Source organism: Passer montanus, unplaced genomic scaffold (assembly GCF_014805655.1).
Source record: "Passer montanus isolate IOZ18808 unplaced genomic scaffold, ASM1480565v1 scaffold7, whole genome shotgun sequence".
Taxonomy (NCBI): Eukaryota; Metazoa; Chordata; class Aves; order Passeriformes; family Passeridae; genus Passer; species Passer montanus.
This window is the reverse complement of record NW_024372147.1, coordinates 154,442-175,953: the sequence shown is the minus strand read 5'-3', so window position 1 is coordinate 175,953 and position 21,512 is coordinate 154,442. Positions and strand designations below refer to the sequence as shown.

General features: G+C 36.1%; 1 protein-coding gene across 1 annotated transcript in view; it reads left to right on the top strand.

Moving 5' to 3' along the window:
• Positions 1–5,699: 5,699 nt before the first annotated feature.
• The window catches only part of LOC120511964 (dnaJ homolog subfamily C member 15-like), a 134,670-nt gene continuing 118,857 nt past the window's right edge, over positions 5,700–21,512 (top strand). Inside the window, 1 exon segment of the mRNA XM_039729714.1 lies at positions 5,700–5,837. Coding sequence (XP_039585648.1) covers positions 5,700–5,837 — 138 coding nt within the window.

The window sequence follows — 21,512 nt, the reverse complement described above, 5'->3', positions numbered from 1 at the left end:
TAAAAAAATTATTCAAATTATCTTCACCAAGATATTGTTTTACAGCTATGTAGTGGTCAACCTTATCTCAGCCTAAAGTGACAGTTTAGTATAATGCGCCTAAAAAAATGTGACCTGTTTATCAAAGAAGACTTGCTCTGAGGAGGAGGGAAGAGGAGTTGACATTGGAAAAGAAGGTGCTAAATGTTTTATTCTTTACTTTTCTACTAGGTATGGCTACCAGTGATACTTCTGTTCAGATGTATATGATATTACATTTATACAATTTTGCCAGGACAAAAACATTTTTATCCTGGTTAAACTCAGGTTGCCTGGTTGCCTACTTTTGTCTACCAAAAATATTCTTTCTGTTTAACAAGCATCAATGCAGAATGACTGTGCAGAGATAGACTACATAAATTTAATTCTTGGAGGTCAATTTTACCAAAATCATAGACCGGTTCCCACATTTGATTCACCTCCTACTAAATGCTGGTTTTAGGACTTTGAATCCATTTTTTTCTAGTGTATGTTACCTATGACACCTAAACACCATTATTTTCAAGTTTTCTGTAATAATTCTTTTTTTCAAAGCGCTAGTAGAAATGTGTTCTCTTTATTGCATGCTTAGGGAAACATTATCTTATTGCTCACATTGTTGAATCTCTGCTGTGTGTAAACCATGCATATGTGGCAACTCAAGAAATGATACTTCAGTGCTAGAAAAATGCTGATTCACTGGCAGCAAAACGAAATTTACAAAAATTCTCAAAGGCATTAACTAATGTTTTCTTTTCCTTCTGTTCCTACACATAGTCTACATGAAGGGTAGGCACTATGCAGCAAGAAGTAACAAAAATGTAACTATGAGGTTATTATGAGGTTTTAAAAAAAAACCACGTCAGTTTGAAAAAAGGAAAACAATAAAACAATCAAAGCAAATTGAGAACAAATAACTAATTCATTAATTTTAATCAGATTATTCTTCTGTTAATGTACCTCTTATCCAGTGATCAGATATGTTTGTGTATTTTTATATATGCTGCCTAATTTAAAAATGGTTTCCACTTTAACAATCATAACCATCTGGTAGGAGGTGGACTTACACAGAAGTATAATAATTTTCAGCTAACCAAGAATTGTGATAATGCATTTTATAATGTTTCAAATTGTTTTATAGGATCATAAAATCACAGAATATCCTGAATTTAAATGAATACCAAAGGATTATGGAGACCAGGTCTTGGCACTGCACAGGACAATCCCAAAAATCACACTGTATTCCTGATAGCCTAATCCAAACACCTCTTGAAGCCTCTTGAAGTTGAATAGGCTTGGTGTATTTTAAGATGCCATAATTTAGAAAACAGGACTCATCTATTTCTATGTCATTTCACTGTATTCTGATATAATTAACAAATTGCATATCTTCTCAGCTAGGAAAAAAATCTCTCTGCAGCACTAGCAATATCTCAGTTCAAAAAAGTTCAGCAAGAGAAAAAATATCTGATTTTGCAATAGTTTTGTACACTTGTTTAAAAATTAAATACATATTCTGTACATAATTCTCCCTTTTGTTTTGTTTTTTGTTTTTCCAAGAAGAAGCTACTTCTGAAATAAATTCAAAAACATCTTGCCATTCACTCTGCAGCCACAGTTAATTATTTGTCTTAGGGATTCTACATTGTGAAGGAAGATGATGCAAATAAAATTAATTCCATCTAGTCCTGGTTCACAAATAATGAATTAATTTATCTTCCTAAATTTTCTCTTTTCAGTGTCACTGTTCTGCTATTTGTTCACTGTCAGGCTGCATGTGGTGACTTATTCTGGGGTTTTTGCAATTTCACATCCTGTGAAATCTATTGAACTTAGTCTAATTACTACCAGGGCAGAAGAAGCTACTAAAGGCTAAAGTTGGATTCATCCCAAATTACAGTTCATAGAATTTTAAACTTCTGACTGACATAGATACCAAATTTTCTGAAATATAAACCTCTATTTAGAAGAAAAATAAGTAAATTGTCTTTTTCCTGATTAGGACTTTTGCGTAAGTAGCTTATCCAATATTATCATATTTTATTATGCAATGGTTTCCTGGAACATTAAACTACGCCATTATCTAAAAGCTCAAGTGTTATTTTCTTTCTACAAAACATGCATACTAAACTGTCATTTGCTCCCAAAATAGAGAGCAATTCTTTAATAATAGAAAAGAAAAGTACAGATATTAGTCAGACACTTTACCTCTTTAGCAATACAGTAAATCTACAGCATCCAAGATTTGTCGTATATTATGGTGCACAATTTACAGTATTGATGCATTTCTAATGCCTAGATTGTGCACAGGAGCACATTAGAAATTCATTGTCCAAAACACCATGGTAAGTTTCCATGCTGTACTCAAGTATTAATCAATCAGATTCAAGACCCAGTTCAACCAAATCTTTTATTTTTACAAACACATTAGTAAATTTTTCTTTAATGGGCAGGACAGACTAGGCAGCTAAAATTCATTATTTGTTTTACAAAGAGTGAAATTACTCCAAAGTAAAATATTTCTGCAATTCTTCACTTTAAGACTGTTACTGAGAGTGACAGAAAACATGGCAAGTTAAGAAATATTTCTACATTTATTAATTCCTTAACATTTTATTGGAGTCTTCTGCAGAAACTTTGCTTAATGTTGAGTTACATGATTCATTGGCAGCTGTATCTATTTGTAGCTGTGCTAAAACCACCCATCATCTTATACAGAACTTGTATAGATTTTTTCCATTGCTGCTGTCTATACCCTGATATATCCATAGTTCAACAGTTTCATCAGTTCTTGACCTTTATGTTGTCAAGCAGTGGTAAACTCACCTAAACACTGGAAACATTTTAACTGAAAGAACCAGAAACACAAAGTCTGTCTCATGTAAGCCTGAGAGAGTTCCTACAAATGGGGACAACCAAGAAGAACATCCTCATCATTATTCATATTGTTGAAATTAGGTTATCAGTTTCAATTAATTGTTCTTAATGAGTTCAGTTTAAGTAGTTAACTGAAGAGTCACAAAGGCCCAGTATTTAAAAGACAAATTATAAGACATACATAAGTCATTGAAAATTCTTTTCTGGAGCAGCACTGTAATATTCTATTATATTAAACACCATTTAAATACCAGCAGCTTCCCTTCTGTCACTTATTAATTGTTCTTAATATGCAGAAAATAATCTTGGGTGATTGTAGGCAACTATATTTAAAAGAAAATGCAAAAATACAAATTAAGAAATATTTTGATATTTGTATTGCTACAAATCTTAGTTGGAAGCAAAAAAAACCAAAAAAAAACGGAGAAAAAAAAAGAGCCATGAAGGGTAATTTACTTTATGTAAAATCACTTCTGTTGAAAATTTGATCTATTTTCAAGGGAGTTTCAGTAATTTCTTGTGTATCTCTAGCTTTCAGGAGCTTCTTCCTAGAAACATTGCATCTTTCACTATATATATATATATATGTGTGTGTGTGTGTGTGTGTGTGTGTACGTATATATATATATAAAAATTAATCTGTCAGTTGAATAGAAACAAAACATAGTCTCAATTACCATTTTTGAGTTTCAAAGGATAGAAAATCATTAATTTGTAATCCATACACATATTTGAGATGTTTAAAAAAATTATTATTTATAAATTTTAAATTTTTTATTTGCTTCCTAAAACTTTTGCATACATCCCATACCATACTTAAGGGGTGGGAAAAAAATATAATGCAAACATCTGACTGATCTATGTATCTTAAACAAACAACAGCATTACATGTCTTAATGTTTTAGCACTTAAGGGATTAGGAAAAAATGCCCAAGAAAGTACAAAAAACTCTATTTCCTCACTCAGTTTTGAAGAATCTGAGTGTAAAATATATAAAATGAAAGCTGTGGCTCTCTGTCTGAGAAAACGAAAATTATCACCTCCCCCTCACCAGAAGGAATAAAAAATATTTCTGAAAGAGAGGAATTAGGTTAGATAATTCTCCCATCTTTATGCATTTCTTGCTTCTTCTCCAATCTTACTTAAAAGTTCTTAAAAATTAAGATTCACATGAACATCATGAGTAACAGGAGATTCATTCTCTTAGCAAGAGAAGCAGTGTCAAATTTCTTTGTAATCAAGATTTAACTATTATTTGATATTTGTATGTATTGGACAAAGCATATTAGTTAATATCTGGTTTGGCAGATGTTCCTCTGCAGTAAAGTGATACTTAACAAATAATTATGGCCAGATTCAGCCTGGCACTATAAATTTTGAGGGTCTATGGAAAACGTTGGATACACAACACTTCCCTTTTTTGACAAGGGCAGAATACATACAGAAGGATTGCTTCAGGCCATTCAGTGAGAACAACCTCTAACAAGAAATATTTCATATATGCTTAGTTTCATTTTGCTTCATAGAAGGGAAAATGTCCTGGGGTGAAAGAGTGGAAAGGGAATAATTTTCTTGACAATCCCCTGCTATAAATCTCTCCAAGGTGAGGCCTCTCCTGTAGGGATAATGAGGGTGCAATAGACAGAAAAAGCAATTACTAGTTTGACATAAATCAACAATACAGAATATGAATACTGCTTTTAAGTTGTCTTATTTCAGAAAAGAAGGAGTATGCTTTCATTAGTCTAATTCAAAGTGCTAAAACTACTACAGATTTCTTGCTTCCAGTTTGCAGGGGCATTATTATAGTATTTCGGACAAATACATAGCACTGTTTGCACTTAATTCCAACAGGCCCAGATGTTCACAGCTGTGTTAATTAGATCACAGGTTTCTTTCCCTGCTAGTACCTTGATAACATTCACCCTCTTCAAAGGAGGCAGACTCAGGGAAGTTTCTACATTAGAGACTGCAGTCATCTCTATGCAACACCAAAACTCTAGTCTTTCTGCTTAGATTGGTATACAGAGAATTTACATCTTTATTCTTCCACTTGTCATTCGCTATTCATATTCATCGTATATTTATAACCATGTTTGGAAGAGTAGGATTTTTTCTTGCAAGTTTAATTTTCCCTCTAGACTACTGATTTGTTTTTCATTACTGGAGACTCGCTGATGCAACTTAGCTGCCACTGCAGTCTGTCTTTCCTCCAAAGATACTGCAACTTGCAGTTTATCAGCTTTGAACAGCATCTTAGCATCTGTTTTGCACCAGAATCTTCTGGTTTGTTATGATTCCAGTAAGAAAGGCACTCAGACTCTGCAAAGTATCAATTCAAATACCATTTATTAAAGATAACGCTACACAGAAAAAGTAATCTTAAGTCGCTGAGATGCTGGGAATTACAAGCTGTGCAACATCAAATGTGTCTTCGATCTTTGATCAGGACACACCAGACAGTGCAACTTCTGTCTGTGGTAGAATACCTCACTTTAATCATTCACAAAAAAGGAATTTTTTCCACTGCCAAACACTAATAATTTTCACACAAAACTTCTTTCTGAATATTTAGGTGATCTAAAAAAACAGATCGCGCAGGTGTCACAATTGCTGTATCAAATGAACACTACAGTCTTTTCACAGGCTGTAGCCTTGACTTCTGCTGCCCCAGTCGTTTGGAGAAAGCTATCACTGGGGAATCCAGGTGTCAGTGGAGAGCCTCATCATCAGCCTGTGCTGGTGACACAGAGCACTGGAGCTGCACTAGAACTGGTGCCATGAAGTGCCCCAACATTGCCGCCATGGCTGATTGCATTCCTGGTCCACATGCTGGAAATCCACTGGCTCAGTGCACAGTTGCAGGCCCGGTGTTTGTAGGTCGGTGGCAACTGCATGGCACCACGGCATGGGATTGGGCAGTTTGGGGCTCACAAGGAATGGTATTGCATTATGTGGTGTGGAGAGGTGTGAGAGGCTGCAAGTGGGCCCAGAAGCCACTCCCCTCTTGGCCATGTCCTGTGGGTTTTGCAGAGCACTGGAAGTGCTGCAGAAGCACAGAAAAAGCCTGTAAACATGAGCAGAGTAGAGAGTGGCCCTGGCACCCAGCACCCCACAAATGGCTAACACCTCATGGCAGCAATAAATCAGGGCTGTGCCAGCGTCTGTCCTCTCTTTGCAGTGTCTATCCAGGCAGGTGCAGAAGTGCAGGACCCACACTGACCTCAGAGACACATTGAATGCTGAGGGGGAACACTAGATCCAACACCAGTTCTCACCCTATGCCCTACCTCTACCCATTCAGGGCAGTGTTGTCCAATAGCTGAGGAGGCCAGCTCTCCACAGGTCCAGCCACAGGAGCCAGGGTCTCTTCCCTCTTCTCTGGATGGTGAATATGGAGGCTTCAGGAAAAGAGGGCCTGTCCCCACTGGCCTAGCTGCCCAACTCTTGGAGCCTTGAGGACCAATATGCCATGGCACAGCTCCATTTCCACAGACTTATTTTTCTGGCCCCATGCCATCATTGACCTGACTATTCTCAATTACATGGAACAATGCCAGTTCTGCAAGGTTGATCTGAGGACAGTAATGAAGCTGGGGAAGGTCTTTCACTAGGATCCCCACTGGAGCTGCTATCAGTAACAGACCCAAAGCATGGACAGTTGCTGGAAATATCAAGGACAGGGAACAGAGCCCTGCAATGTGGAGGTGCACTCCAGCAGCCTCCCAGACATGGCTGTAGACAATGATGTCTTGCTCCTGGAGATTATCCACACCCTCCCACAGAACCAGGTGCTGTCTGAGTGGAACTGAGAGCCACTGCAGGGGTAGCTGGTCCAGTGGAGAGAGGTACTAGGGGCCTGCAGAGGTGTCCATGTGAAGGTGCCATCGAGATGGGGTTCCTGAGGGATGGTGTCCCGTCAGAGCTGCTGCAGGTGGATACGGACAAGGCTGCAGATAGGGGCATGACCACACCATGTAAGCCCTTTTGTAAGCCCCTGTGCTGGCAGAGCTGGACCCAGAATATGATTAACAGAACCTGAATTTCATTAATCCTGAGCATCCAGTGAATGTCAGGGACCACTTGGGTTACCCCAATCCTATTAAAAATGTGAAAAAATATTTATGTTCTTTAGCCCTGGTGTTATGATTCTTCTGAGGGGTGCAACACCCTTAATGCCTGATCCCAGTGGGGACTGAGCACAGCTGAAACCCACCAAACTGGGGATGTTTGGGGTATCTGGCACTCCAGTGAGTGTGCTAGCATCTGGGAGAGTTAGACGGGCTGGAGAACTGGGGGTGGGTACCACCATGAGCAGTGACATCAGTTCAGGGAAGTGCTGATTTCATGGTAGGATTTGGAAGGCCATGAGTCTCCTTGAAGGCATAACTCCAATTATAAGTGCTCAGTAACTGGAGCTGAGGACATGGGAATGTGAGTAGATGAGAAGCTCAACATGACTCAAAAAAGTGCACTTGCAGCCCAGAAAGCAACCACATCCTGGGCTGCAAGCAAAGCAGCATGAGCAGCAGGTCAGGTGGTTCGTCCCCTCTGCAGTTCTCTCCTGAGACTCCCACTGGATTACTGCATTCAGACTGGATTGTTAGAAATAAGAATCGTGAATTCACAAAATACGATACCCTATCCAGTGCAGATGCTTGGAATTCTGTTCCTTTGCACTGTGAGTTTAGCTAATCTCAGGTACAGTGAAATTCAATAGCATTTTTTCATTTGTCCTCACCAGACACTCAGCTTGCCTTTGCAATTATATATGAATCAACAGGACCACTACATATTTGGGTGATGAAAAATCATCACGACATGAGTATTTAGAAGGGTCTACTTCTGAAGAATTAAGGAAACTCAGAATGTATGAGTGAGTGAGAGGAGCAATCATTGACTAAAGGGATGAGTTCATCTCCATTGTTACTGATGAAAACCTAGCAGAGAGTGACTAATTCTGTTTTTTACTAAAATGATTCATAACTCCTTTTATCATTTGCATAGAAATAAGTGGTGATTAGGATCTTGTTCAAGATCTATATTAGGAAATTAACAGCTTTGGCAATTATCCTGTTACAAATTTCTTACTTTTTTATAAGCACTCTCATGAGACAGCAACAGATTCCTTTCAATATGAGAGTCTTTACCAATGGCATGTCAGTCTGGAGGCGTTAGTAATGTCTTCTCCTGTTTAATGGTGTATCAATGTTTCCTTCTTGAAGAGTAGTATGGTAGCAGTCAAAGAAGAGGTATGGTACTTAGCTGCTGTGGCAATTTTCTTACGTGACACCTGTTAAAATCACCTTCTAAATGTTCCCTTCTGATAAACGTATACAAAGAAATAGGTCAATTCCCTGTCCATACTAAGTCTCTTCTGTTGAAAGCAGGCTAGGTAAGATATGAGTAATGAATTCTTAAGATCCCTCTGGTTGGTAGCACAATTTTCTGCCCTACCATCCAGATCATTCATCACAGAATCATAGAATGGCTTGGGCTAGAAGGGAATTTCAAGACCATCTAGTTCCAATCCCCTGCCATAGACAGCAATGTCACCCACTAGAACAGGTTGCCCAGGTTGCCCACCCAACCTGGCCTTAAGTACCTCCAGGAATGGGGCATCCACTTGTCTGGGAAACCCATTAATGCCTCACCACCCAGTGAGTAGAGAATTTCTTCCTAAGAACTAGCCTAATCTGTCCTCTTTTAGTTTAAAAGTGTCTTCCCTTGTCCTGTCAGTACCTGTCAGTGCAAAAGGCTACTGTTCCTCTTTTCTATAAGCCCCATTTCGGTAATGGAAGGTCTCAATAAAGTCACCCCACAGCCTTCTCTTTTCAGGCTGAACTACCCCAACACTCTCATCCTGTCTTTGTAGGAGAGATCCATATCACTGTCTGCTTATCCAGCCCATACTTGAACAACTTCTCTACGAAGATTGGAGACTGAGATTTTGATTTCAAAATAAGGATAACACTCTGTTTTTCTTGTAGCCCATTAGCGACCTTGAACATTTAAAGAGACAGAGGCAATTAACTGGCACTGACTTTACCCTGTGTTGTTAATATATTGTATACTATGTAAATCATCTCCTACACTGCAAAGGGTTTAGCAATTTGTGTTTTCCATAATCATTCTTGTATTTTTCAATTGCTGTAGTACACCAGACAGTCAAAAGCCAAAAAGTACATCAAGATACAATGGGATGCCAACTGTGAGTAATCTATTGCTGTTCATACTTTTCAATAAAACAGATGCATTTGTTTGTACTTTTAACAAAAACAGACACTGAAATTAATATTAATAGCTTAAGCAAAGACAAGAAAATATTCCAATATTGTTCACTACTCTGATTAGTTCATATTAGACCATATTAGTCCTACTATTGAATGAAATTCTCAAATGAAGCCGTAATGCTTCATTAAAGAATAATAAAAGAGTTAAAAGAGAAGTTCTCTGTTTCTCTGTCACATTCCTCTACCTTTCTCCTTTTAATGTGAATCAGCTTGTCTAATGACCTAAAATGATTCAATAACCCAACCTTTTTCTTCACCAAAATGTATCTTTTCTTTATACTCTATAAACAGATCTTGAAAAATACACCAATTATCTTAAGACCTTCTTCTTCTCTTCTCAGCCCCTCTGGGATTGCATTTGATGTCTTGCACATAATGAAAGAGGAAAGAAATGCTGTCATGAAAGAAGTTCATTGGAGAGTACTCCTGCATCTACCATTTCTGTAGGCTAGAAGATGCTAGTTTCTAGTGCTACAAATTGAATTGCAGAAGGTAAGTGTGCCAGCACTTTAAAGGAAAAAAAAAAAAAAGTTGAAGTAACTGATGAAAATGTATCTTCAATACAAAGAGTATATAATAGGTCACCTAAGCCTCTCCTTTTGCCTTTTATAAGTACTTTAAATACTTTAGGATCCCTTTTCATTTTCTTAGATTATTTACTGAGTGTGTTATTTTTGGTACTGGTATATTTGCTGACAGTCAGCTTCAGACACACAGCATTAGACCTAATGTGCAAAAAGTTTTAGTGATCTGTCAAAGTGGTAAGTGCCAACTGCACTTTTCTTAACTCTTCCTTTAGCTCAGCTGAAGTTCCTCACTCAATCAATTCTTTGCCCCAACTCACAATTGCAGAGAAACTTTTCAGTTATTTTGGCATCATTCCACATTTGGAGGAAAAGGACAGCGCAAAGGAGGATTAATGTTACCCCAAAAAAATTAGGATTGGTATCCTGTGAAAGCAAAGATTTGTGTTCCTTCTCACCTCCTATACAAACGATGGAAATTCTAAAACTGAAGTGTTTATTAGAATAAAATTTAAGCTCCCTAACTGTATGTGTGCATTGCAGAATCACCTAAAATGCTATCCAACAATATTTTAAGCAGAAATTTATAACAAAAGCTTTCTTTAACCAAACAATCTGTCATTAAGTAGAGTTTAATACATACTATATTAGATATGAGTGTGGTAGGATGGAGAGTCAGCTCCATTAAGGCTCTCTTTTAAAGCAGAAAAGGATGCTAATTAAAGAAGGAAGCCATAAGCAGTAAGACACAGGCACAATCTGATTCATACTATAAGGAAAGCAGTAATGAAATTGATAAGGGGCCACTGGAACATGGGAATGTTCATTTCAGTAGGATTATGTGATAAAGCATCTTGTGAAAGGGGATGTCAAAGAGAAAGGAGAAGCCATTAACAAAACATACAGAGTGGCAAAAGTGACAAGTAAACATAATGGAAGCAGAGTCAACACAGTGACCAACAATGGAAGCAGTGGCCAAGACACTGACTGATGGGCTACCAAGGAACTATGGGCTACCAATGGGCTACCGATAGGGGCTTTGCAGCTGGCAGGGGTGAAAACCAGGACTTGGAAGGCTAGTGTGACTGTGCAAACTGATGGAGAACTGTGCAGGAGAAGGGGACTGGGAAGGAATAAAGGGAAGGCAGGCAAAAACATTATAAAATAGACTAGTCAAATGTAAAATGGGGCAGGCAATCAGCTTTTCTGACTAAGACCTGCATGTGGTCACTGCAGACCACCCTATCTTCTTAAATAATTTTTTAACTACATCCCTGCATACATTTCTCTTGTCCTGTGTGTGTTACTTCTGCAAGGGCTAACTAACATCCTTTTGTCAGACTATGGGAACGAGTAGCTCGGCATCAGCAGCTGGAGCAGGATCACAGTACAGTAGTGCATGGCTGCTGGAAGGGGCTGAGTGTCTATACAGCTCCCCAAGTGGTGTGTGTCTGCATCCTCTGTCTGTTCCATTTGATTGCAAGCCATAAACAGGACAGTCCTTAACACTATGTCTGTTGTGAAATGTTTTATTCATTCTCTCCAGGACATCAGTACCTCAGTATTTAATTAATATTGGGATGGTTCACGCTAGTAAAATCTTCTTCCAGATAAGCGTGAATTATTGAGTGCTCCCTTGCTTACCATCATATTTATAATTCTCTAAGCATGTCTCTCTTTGTATGAAAAACACCATTTGATTGTATTTGAGGTAAGAGAATTATTTTACAAATTTGTTTTAGTAATATTTTAATATAACAAGGGAAGAAATTTCAGGTGGATTGAGTGAGGACAGACATAACCTTTTTTATTATGCTTCACCTTTATGAACTAGAAGTCCAGGCAAATATAATTACCTTCATGGATGACTGTAGTGAGTTTTCTTTGCATTACAGACTTTTATTATACATTGGTGCCAAATCAAACTGCTATGTTTGCCAACTATAATTCACACTTAACTTCTTAATTTCTGATAGCTACACAAATAACTGATTTTTGGTCTGTAAAAGAAATAGGACTTCTTCTGAGCTCAGTAGTATGGTTCAAAAATAATATGGCAATACTAAATTTACATATTTTGTGAAATTAATTCCTAGGAATATCATTAAGATAACAGATGTTTCATAGGACCAAATTTTAAACCTGAGACAGTAGCCTGGAATCAAGGAAATGTCTTTTTTTAATCTAATTTAATGCTTTACTACAAATTCTAAGAATGGAAATATCCTGAACAATGTCATTCTTTATGTTTGTGTGAAAAAATTTTCCATCTCAATTGTTTTCCACAGCAACATTTGGATTTGCAAAGTAGATAAGTAATTGGGAAGCATTACTTCACCCTCATCTGAAAGGTGTATCCAAGACTACATTGTTCCTTCTCCTTGAGCCTCTGTTAATCTGCAGTTCTTCCTGCATAGTACAGAATATATTTACTTGGGCTTTGCTCCGAGTGAAAAATACCAGACCCACTGACTCTAATTTTAATTTCAGTTAACCCATGAGTGGGATACTTGTCTTAGGTTCTTATCTTGGACATAAATCTTAGTGTTGCTTTTAACTTAAAAAATAGACGGCGATGAGAGATTAGCTATATTAGTATCTATGCTGCCCTTTAGAGGACAAAATATTTTAATTTTCATTTGTTGTAGTTTTGGTTCAAGCCAATGAATGAGGTCCTTTTCATTTGTTTGCTTTCTTTGCAGATGTAAACTGATGTCTCTAGCTTTTATATCGAGTTAATTTTCATTCTGGGAATTTTGTGTATTTTATTGAAAATATTATTCTATCTACAAGTCTATTCTATTTACACTTTTTTTTTTTTTCAAGTAACAGTAAGTTAAAAAAACAGCAAGTTTTCTAGAAGGAGACTTCATTATGAACTTAGTTGGGTTGTAAAACCAATCTTCTTTTTCCGTGCCCATATATAGATATATATCCCCATACACAGATGTAAAAATGTATACATTTAAAAATTAGAAGAATATCTGCTATGTGTATAATAGGAATATACACATATTTTTACATATATTTTTATATAGTCATTGTGAATACTCCTGAGTTAGAAATACTGATAAAAAAGCCACACCTTTTCAGGATATACTTGTTATTAATTTAGTAGATATCTTATTTCAAGACTAACAAAGAGCTTTTTTCTGCCCATTTCATCTTATTGCCAAAACTGCCTGCAAACAGGGAACAAGGATACCCATTATTTTTCTATACTGCTGACATCAGTGCAGCACATGCATGCTGGCTATCATAAATGTACACCATTCTGTATCAAAATGTGAAACTCAACTAAAATCATTTCAGACTAAGCAAAAATACCATCTTATCAAATGAAACAGACCATCTATTCAGAAAATTAGTATGATTTGATATTTTTGATGACCTTGAATATTTTTCTTTTCCTTCAGACTGTAAAATAGTAAGTAATGACTGGAGCTGGAATGCAAGTGTTTTGCTTCTCTCTTCACATATAAGCTTTTTTAATAGGGAGCTTCATATTTTATGACCCTTTTAGGCTTACAGCTCTATGCTGAGTCATGGAGCCTTTGTTGTTATTTATGTTCAGATGGAGATTAAATTTCCTGTTTGTAATGATTAAAAAATAAACTCCTAAAAAGCATTTGAAATCTTTCAGAGGCAGTTCCATTTGCCAATCTGTACAGTATTGCCTATTTCAAAATAGAATCTGTTCACTTCTACCTGAGTCTGAATATGGATTTTAAAAGTAATAGTAATGAAAAAAATTTTAATCCATCTTTGTAGCTGTATAATGAGTAAATGCATATACATCTTAAAGCGCATGTAAAAACACCCATCTTCTCAAAATGCAAAGCAACATGGAAGAGTATGTGTCAAGCCTCCTGCATTGAACTTGGTATAGTAAAAACCTAGGGTTATATATGCTTATTGCAATTAATAACTATAATTTATAATAGCATAAACTATTTAAATATGTCTTCAAAAACAATTCAATGAATTTCAGGCTTAAAAATTTGCTAATTTTATTTTGTATTCTTGCTTCTGCATTTTTATAACACTGATAAAAGAGAAAAAACAAATACTACTTTCAGGTATGAAAACAACTAACCCCAAACTATCCTGCTATTCTAACAGAGAACTTCTGCTCTTTTATTTCAATAGAGAAAAAAAATACCCCCAAAAAATTAAACCTGCATTCAGCCAATGACTTTGAAAAATGAAACTGTCATTTAAGAGTGCATGTAAAAAAAGTCCATTGTAAATAACAGAGAAGAAAATCTAGATTTAGGAGTAATTGGTAGATTAGAAATGCTTGACTTGTCTAGAGAAAATGAGACTCAGGTTACTTCAAAATCAATTGAGATGGCCTGAATTGCTATCCTATAAAAAATAAAGCAGAGCATGCCTTCTCTGAAGACTTCTATCCTGAGCACAATTCTGTATCAGATAATTTGAATCACCTTTACATGTACATATGCAACTTTGCTGTTGTCAGACATGGAAGAAGAGCTGTGAGGCTCCTGAACCAGCAGTGCCGCCACATGAAGAGAGGGAAGAAGCTGAGTGTTTGTTCTGTACTGCTGAAGCCACCAGATCATCAGTGTTCAAGCAAGATCTACTGACGAACCCCAAGTACATTCCAGATGATGTGTACATCCCTATACATCCCTTAAATTGCATTGTAAAAACAGCCTCTTTGTGCCCCAGTTAGAGACACAGTAGCTTTTCTGTACAGGTGAGTAGCATAGTAGCATAGTTAGAGACACAGTAGCTTTTCTGTACGGGTGAGTAGCATAGTACAGACTAGCTGACTTTACCTGGAATGTCCACTGCAAAAGCAAAGTGCATCCGTCATTGCTGGCAGAACTTTTAACCTCTGTTTAATCATTGAATTTTCCAGTTTCAGATTTAATTTGGGAGCATGCCATATCAGGGAGGAGAGCTAAACTTACATGGAAAACTGTTTTCTTAACAAAATAAATAACATCACATTTGACTTAATTGTGAAAGTAAGTTAACAAAACTAAGAGTAAATTAGATTTTAAAAAGGTAATATTAACTGGAGGCTACGTGGAAAATAATTTCTGGCAATTTTCTAAATGTTTTTATAGTGATGTGCTTTTAGAAATACTAATTTGGAATAATACTTGCATTTTGTGCCTGAAGTGGGAGGTGGGTTCATTAACAATGCTGAGTAAGCAACTATAAAGAACACAGGAGGAAAAAAAAGACATAACATTGACAGGACAGTTGGCGGAGAAGTAATAAGTCTTCATCAGAACATTGTAAAGCTGAAATGTCTCAAGTTGAAAGTTTATAACAGATTTAGTATAGATGCAGCACTAACTGAGTGGTTTTGTCAATATAATTCTCTTGCTATGTGAATTTCCCATTCTGAATTTTTAAATTAACATTTCATTCTTGATTTCAGTCAACCAAACCCTTTTTATTTTAAGATATAAAATTTATTATCTTCATTAAATGACATAATAAAATAAATAAATTAATTTACTTCCATGTGATAAATGGGTGAAAATATTTAATGTATTATTTCTGAAAAAAAAACAACAAAAAAAAACCCCAAAAACCCAAAAAACCCAAAAAAACACGCAAAAAAACCAAAAACAAAACCAGAAATAAACCAAAAAACCAAGCCCCAAATATAAGAGTGCAAATTTAAGGGAAAAAAAGACTGTAAGAAAGAAAGTGAGATATAATCATTAGAAATAACTTAAACCACAAATAAAAAGGGCAAATTCAATATTCACACAAAAAGCCAAGTAATTTGCTTTTAAGGCAATATGTTCATGCAAGCCTGAAAAACATATTGTCACTGAGGAAATCCAGATAGTTTATCCCAGTTTGAAGATATCATACAGCCTTGCAGCTACACAGTCACAATTCACTTACTTTATATGCAAGAGATTAAAGAAGCAGAAGAAGTGTTGCAAATCAGCATTCCCAGTAGTATGATAATAATATGCAATCTTTAAGTAATAATTTTGCAAAGAGTATGTACAGCATACCAGAAAGTCTTGTCTAATGGATGCTTTATATGCATGGATACAAATGTATATAGTTGTGTTTCACTAAAAATTCACTAACATAGTTGACTCTCCAGTAATCCTATCTTATAAATAAATGCAAATTTGGAACTGTGCTGCTTCTTTTTAAGAGGGCTATTGATATATTTTTCTATAATTTCAAATGTCAATCAAAAAGAAAATTTATCCTCAATTACGCATGAAAACTAATATTTCAGTTGGTAGATGGATCAAAGAACTAGTCTTTTAAGACTGCTTACATTTCAGTAAAACAGATGTCAAAAGCATAATGTATCCTATATTTCATAAATGAAACTTTGAAAGTACATCTCAAATTACCTTAGAATTTTACTGTGACTAATTTGATATTTTTCTAAGGAAAGAAATATATTTCACCCTGTAATTTGGGCACATGATTTAAGCACCTAATCCTTTCTTTGCTTGAATGCAGATTGGTGTTTTGGTAGGGTACTTCTGCAATTTTTCTTTCCCAGGTGAAAAAAAAAAGGAAATTGCTTTAGGAAAACCAATACAAAACATACCACAGGGAAAGTATTTCCCTATGACTGTAGTCAGTAGTTATCAAGGTGATTAACAATCACAATGTCCAGTTGTTTGTAGGCATGAATGAAGGCATCACATGTGCTGGAAAGCAAACAAGATACCACTATGTGTGTCATTAATTATAAGCAAATGGAAATAGTATGCATGTCATCTTGTTTGTACAACTCAGATCTTAGACATTTCATACAAAGGAAGGTTTGAATGTAAGGCTAGTAATGAAGATGGAGGATAGGCTGCAATGAGGGAAGCTGAGGATGCCAGGCTGAATTTCAGAAAAGTTGCTCTTTCATCTGTCTAGTCACTACTTTTTGAGGCTCCCCAGCTCTAAAACTACGTTGACTATCTCAACCGTATAGTGAACCCTTAGATGGGCACAGGAAGGATATGTTCACATCTGTGCCAAAGGACAATTGCTAAAGAAGAAAGAATGAAAAGAAAACCCAAATGAAACTTACAAGCAGAAGAATGATGATTAATGGGATACCATGATGAAAAATTTTCAGAGATGGATTTCAAGAATGACTTTGAACTAAGAAGCAAAACAACTATTGTGAGTATAAGTGTTGAATATGAGCTGGGTAAAGGCAAATAAGGGAAGAATCATCACAATGAATAGAGACACTTCAGCAAAACACACTCAAAGATTTCTGAACTACAAAGCAATTCATCATATACGCAATGACAAACAAAATACAGAATTGTACATAATTGTACACAGATGTAGCCTCTTCCTCTGATGGACAAGGTTGCCTGGCTGCTGGTGCTGATGTAAGTAGGATACGTTATAATGTCCCTAAATATATTTTACCACAACTTCTGAATAGCTTGGCTTAATAAGTAGGTGAAGTATATTGAGCTTTGTTGTTGAGGCCAAAGACATGTACAGCAAACACTATTTTAGGGGTTTTGTTTCATTTTGTTTCCAGTACTAATCTTCATATCTTCCCTGACAGCTAGGAAAAGAAAGGAGTCTGACAACAATTCACTCTGCACAGAGGGTACAGGACTAAAACTCAAATGTAACAAAATATTATAGGCAAGATTGCTAGGTTGTTCAGATTAGTTGTTAATATACTCTGTAATATTACTTATGTCAAAACTTCTGAATAAGGTGAAATTCAGATTTTAAATTAATTCTTGAGTGGCTTCAGGATGCCCTTTATGCTTAGGTTCTTTGTGTGTAATTTCTATTACCTATATGTTCCCTGCACCTATAATATTTGTTTCATTATAGGAAATGTTCACCTATACTGTATTTCAGTAATTAATATATGCCAACAACAAAGTTTACTAAACATGAAGTACTGGCCCTTGCTTTTTAAAAATTCTATTACATAATTACTCAAAAACTGGTGATTTTCTTCCTTGTATCATGTTTTTGGCACTTAATCTTCTATTGGTAAATTATTTAATCCCTGCCCTTCTTTAATCTTCAAAATTATGTACTGACCACCCTAGCAATGTGGCACAGTTTAAATTGCCATTTTCCGTATGTTTTAAGTAGCTCATTTGACTCTAATTTATTTTCAAGAGTTTTTCTGCACTGATCTTCTACCCCAAGTCCCTGCACTGTTGTTCCTGGGGCTTTCATTTCCATTTATCTTTGCTAGCCTCATCACTGTTGACGCTTGTTTTGTATGTTAGTTAGACCAGACGGTGTACCATCTTGAAGGATCCACCCTGTATGCCATCTACCTAATTAGAGGGGCTCAATTTCTAAGGCAACAGCTTGCAGTGTCTGAGGGATCTTCTGTTACAGATACGACCACAAATCATTATTCAGAGTGACATTAATTAATTGGTCTCTTCCCAGGATTTACTCTACTTTGGCAAAGACATCACAGCATTTTATTTATATTGGCTCCCCCTCCTCTCCAGTCTATTATCAGCTTGACTTAGGAATCCTAAACTTTTATTATTCATATGAAAGAGATAAATATTTTTCTTGCTTGCTTCTGAAGTGTCAATCAATGTTTTGTCATGGGCTTGTGGCCCTTTAGTTGCTTAGCTGACTGGCTGCTTCCCCACATCCACTCATCATTCTTCATAACATAGCTGGAAAGCTTTGGGATTTCCCCAGTGGAGCATTTACTCATTTTATGGTTGAATTATTTCCTTCTTGGAAAAGAGACAAAGAACTTGTGACATAAACAAGTTTCCTCCTTCCTTTACCATGGAAGTGATGGTGAATGTCAGCCTAATCACTAAATCTTTTCAGTACATTTCTTTTCAAGTGTTCATTTTCAAAACTGCTCCAGCAATCAATATTTGCTTCTTAATATTAAAATGCTATGCAAAAATGGAATATGTAACTCCTACTTTAGAACAGTAGCAGAGAACATTCATTGATTTAATGTAACAGTTTCTGCATAGAGGAAGCACACATTAGCCTTCTCCACATCCAAGTGCCCCTCTTCCTTCTGCCATCTCAAAAAGAAAAAAAGACTTTACATTAGCAACAAGAAACGTATCAAGAGGAAAAAAAAAGAGGGAAAAATTGCCAATACATGTTGCAGCATAGAAATTTATGTTAATTAAAGGGAAAGTGTTATACCAAAGCATCTCAGTTTGCAATGGCCAAACTTATTAATTTTATTGCATACATTTAGACCTAATGTTTAGATTTTGTCTGTTCACTAGATATTATTGCAACTTGCTAGCTAATTTTTAAAGCAACCTTTGAAACACCATGCCTTGCATCATGTTCCAGCTGCAAGGTTACTGTGAGAGACACAGAAATACATTATTGCAGTAGGAAGTAGAAAAATATAGGATATATCAGTGGTCATGGTGTCTATAATCTGAGTTCTGCTTCTGATGCATTGCTTATGGTGTGGGTTTTTTCACAATCATCATTGATAGTAGATGACATTTGCAACGAAGGTAGCTGCACATGCAAATATCAGGACATAATTTTGGGCCTTTATCCTAAGTGCAATTACTTACTGTCTAGGCAATGATGTGAGTGTTTAGAAAGTGTAGTTTTAGAAAGTAATATTATTTCTAAAATGCAAAAAAATATTCTTTCATTTGATTTATATTAACCTAGCCATTTAATTTATACTATATGAATAGTTAACTATGACAGTGGAACAGATAGCATTTATTTACATCCACTTTGTTAATACAGCCAGTTTCACAGTAGGATACATTTTGTTGTTGTAGTGGTTTTGGTTCACCAATTAGAGATTTGACCAATTTTTAGATTTCCTAGCCAATGAACCTACTAGTGTGGTGGATTCAGTGATGGCCAATCACCAATGTACTCCCTGCTGTGAGACAGGATTGGGAGAAAAGCAAAGCAGGCTCAAAACATTAGAAGGGTGTAAAGAAAATTTTATTAACAGTAACTAAAAGGAGAAAAAGTAGTAAGAATCAAAACAAACCACTCAGAACACTTCTCCTCCACCCACAATCTTTTCTTTTCCACTGACAATATAAAGAAACAAAACCTAAAATTTCCAGTCAGTTTACCACCTCTAAAATAGTCTTTCTTCACTTCAGCTAGGGAGGAGTGGGCAAGTCCCTCTTGTTAATGTTATGGAGACTTCTCCACAAGAAGAAAAAACAGTTCTCTCGTGGTTCTCAATTTCCTCACAAATAAAAATTCCCTCTTTTATACTGTACATCATCACCATCTCCTTCCATTTTCAATTCGTCACACTTTGTATCTCCACTCTCATTATAACCTTTACCACGCATGCTCCACCATTTCTCAGGTGGTTGCCCCACTCTTTGGGGGTTGTCTTTGATGAAGGCCTCTCCTCTTCCTCAATGTCCTTTGATTCACCTTTTGGATTACACATGCACACCAAGCTGGTATAATGTCAGCCAAAGCTAATATCATACAAGCCAATATTATGTTCTAGCATCAAAGCAATAAATCTCATATAATTAACATTTTCCTGGATGTCCAACCAAATTTTCCTCTCTTCCAACTAAATTTAGTAATAGTTATCTCTTGCTTCTTCCTGTTCTGAACATCTGCAGGAGAAGCGGGGGGAGCCCTTCCTCTCCCTTTCTTTCTTGGTGTTACACCTTTAACTGTTTTATTATTTCTAAGTATTAATTAATGTATCAATATTGATTACTTTTTCAATTTTATCAGCACTAATCATACCTATTTATTACAGTCCCAGGTTTCTTTTTTCTTTAACATGTGTTTTTCACAGAGTCTTGTACAGCTTTCCAGTGGTTGGAAGCTTTCACTTCCCTAAATGTCTCCCATGAATAACCATGACAGTTGTAAAGCAGCAATAAAACTTTCCCAAATTGGCTTTTATGTGTTAATTTCTCTACCAAACAAATTTTGCTTAAATATTTTAGCATATATTTATCTTCAATTCATGCTTAAAAAGTTAAATTTATGTTAATTTTTTTCTTATTTCATCAACTGGCTTAATGTAAGAACTGTAAAGCGGCAATTCCCCTCACCCTGTCATTTCTCCAGAATTATTTGTGACTTTGAAAAGGCCATCACTAATAATATTATCAAAAACAAAACAGTAATTATTATTTCTAATATTATTATAAAGCTAATAAGTACTGTTTATTATTATTAACAATAACCTTTAACACAAACTTTTAAAAAATTATTAAGAAGTATTTTGATGTGTAGCACAGGCAGAAAAAAACAGTAATGGTATTTTGATTTAAAAAACTTAAACTGCAAAATAGGAAGTTCAAATTTAAACATGACGATATTAATTTTTTGAAGGCGTGTTGCATGGTGCAGGTGTTCAATATATAATCAACCTGATTAATAGGAAACTTTGAGGGCAAAGTTGAACCAGTTTTCCTTGATGACCTTTAAAATGCATGGAGACTATCTAAATGCATGGAGATATCTCCTGTGGGTTGATACATATAACAGAGATTCTCCTCAGTGTCCAGGTCACTCAGACCTCTAAGTGCAGTTCCTTTTAAAGGTGGAAAAATAAGAATTTTTTTCTCACAGAAGATTTCTCAAAAGGTGAGAAAGGGAGTTCTTCCCTGTTTCCCCAGAGTGGCTCAAGCACCAGGCTACAGGCTCCTCTGGCTGAAAACACTCACCCCCGACTTCTTGAATTATATCACTGTGCAGAACATACTGTGTAAAAGAGCAAAAAGACCACTCTTGCTCTTGAGGAGATTGAATCTTCAGTAGCAAGTCCTGTATTGCCAGCTGGGGGCTATGTACAAATCACGAACAGGACGGGACTGCT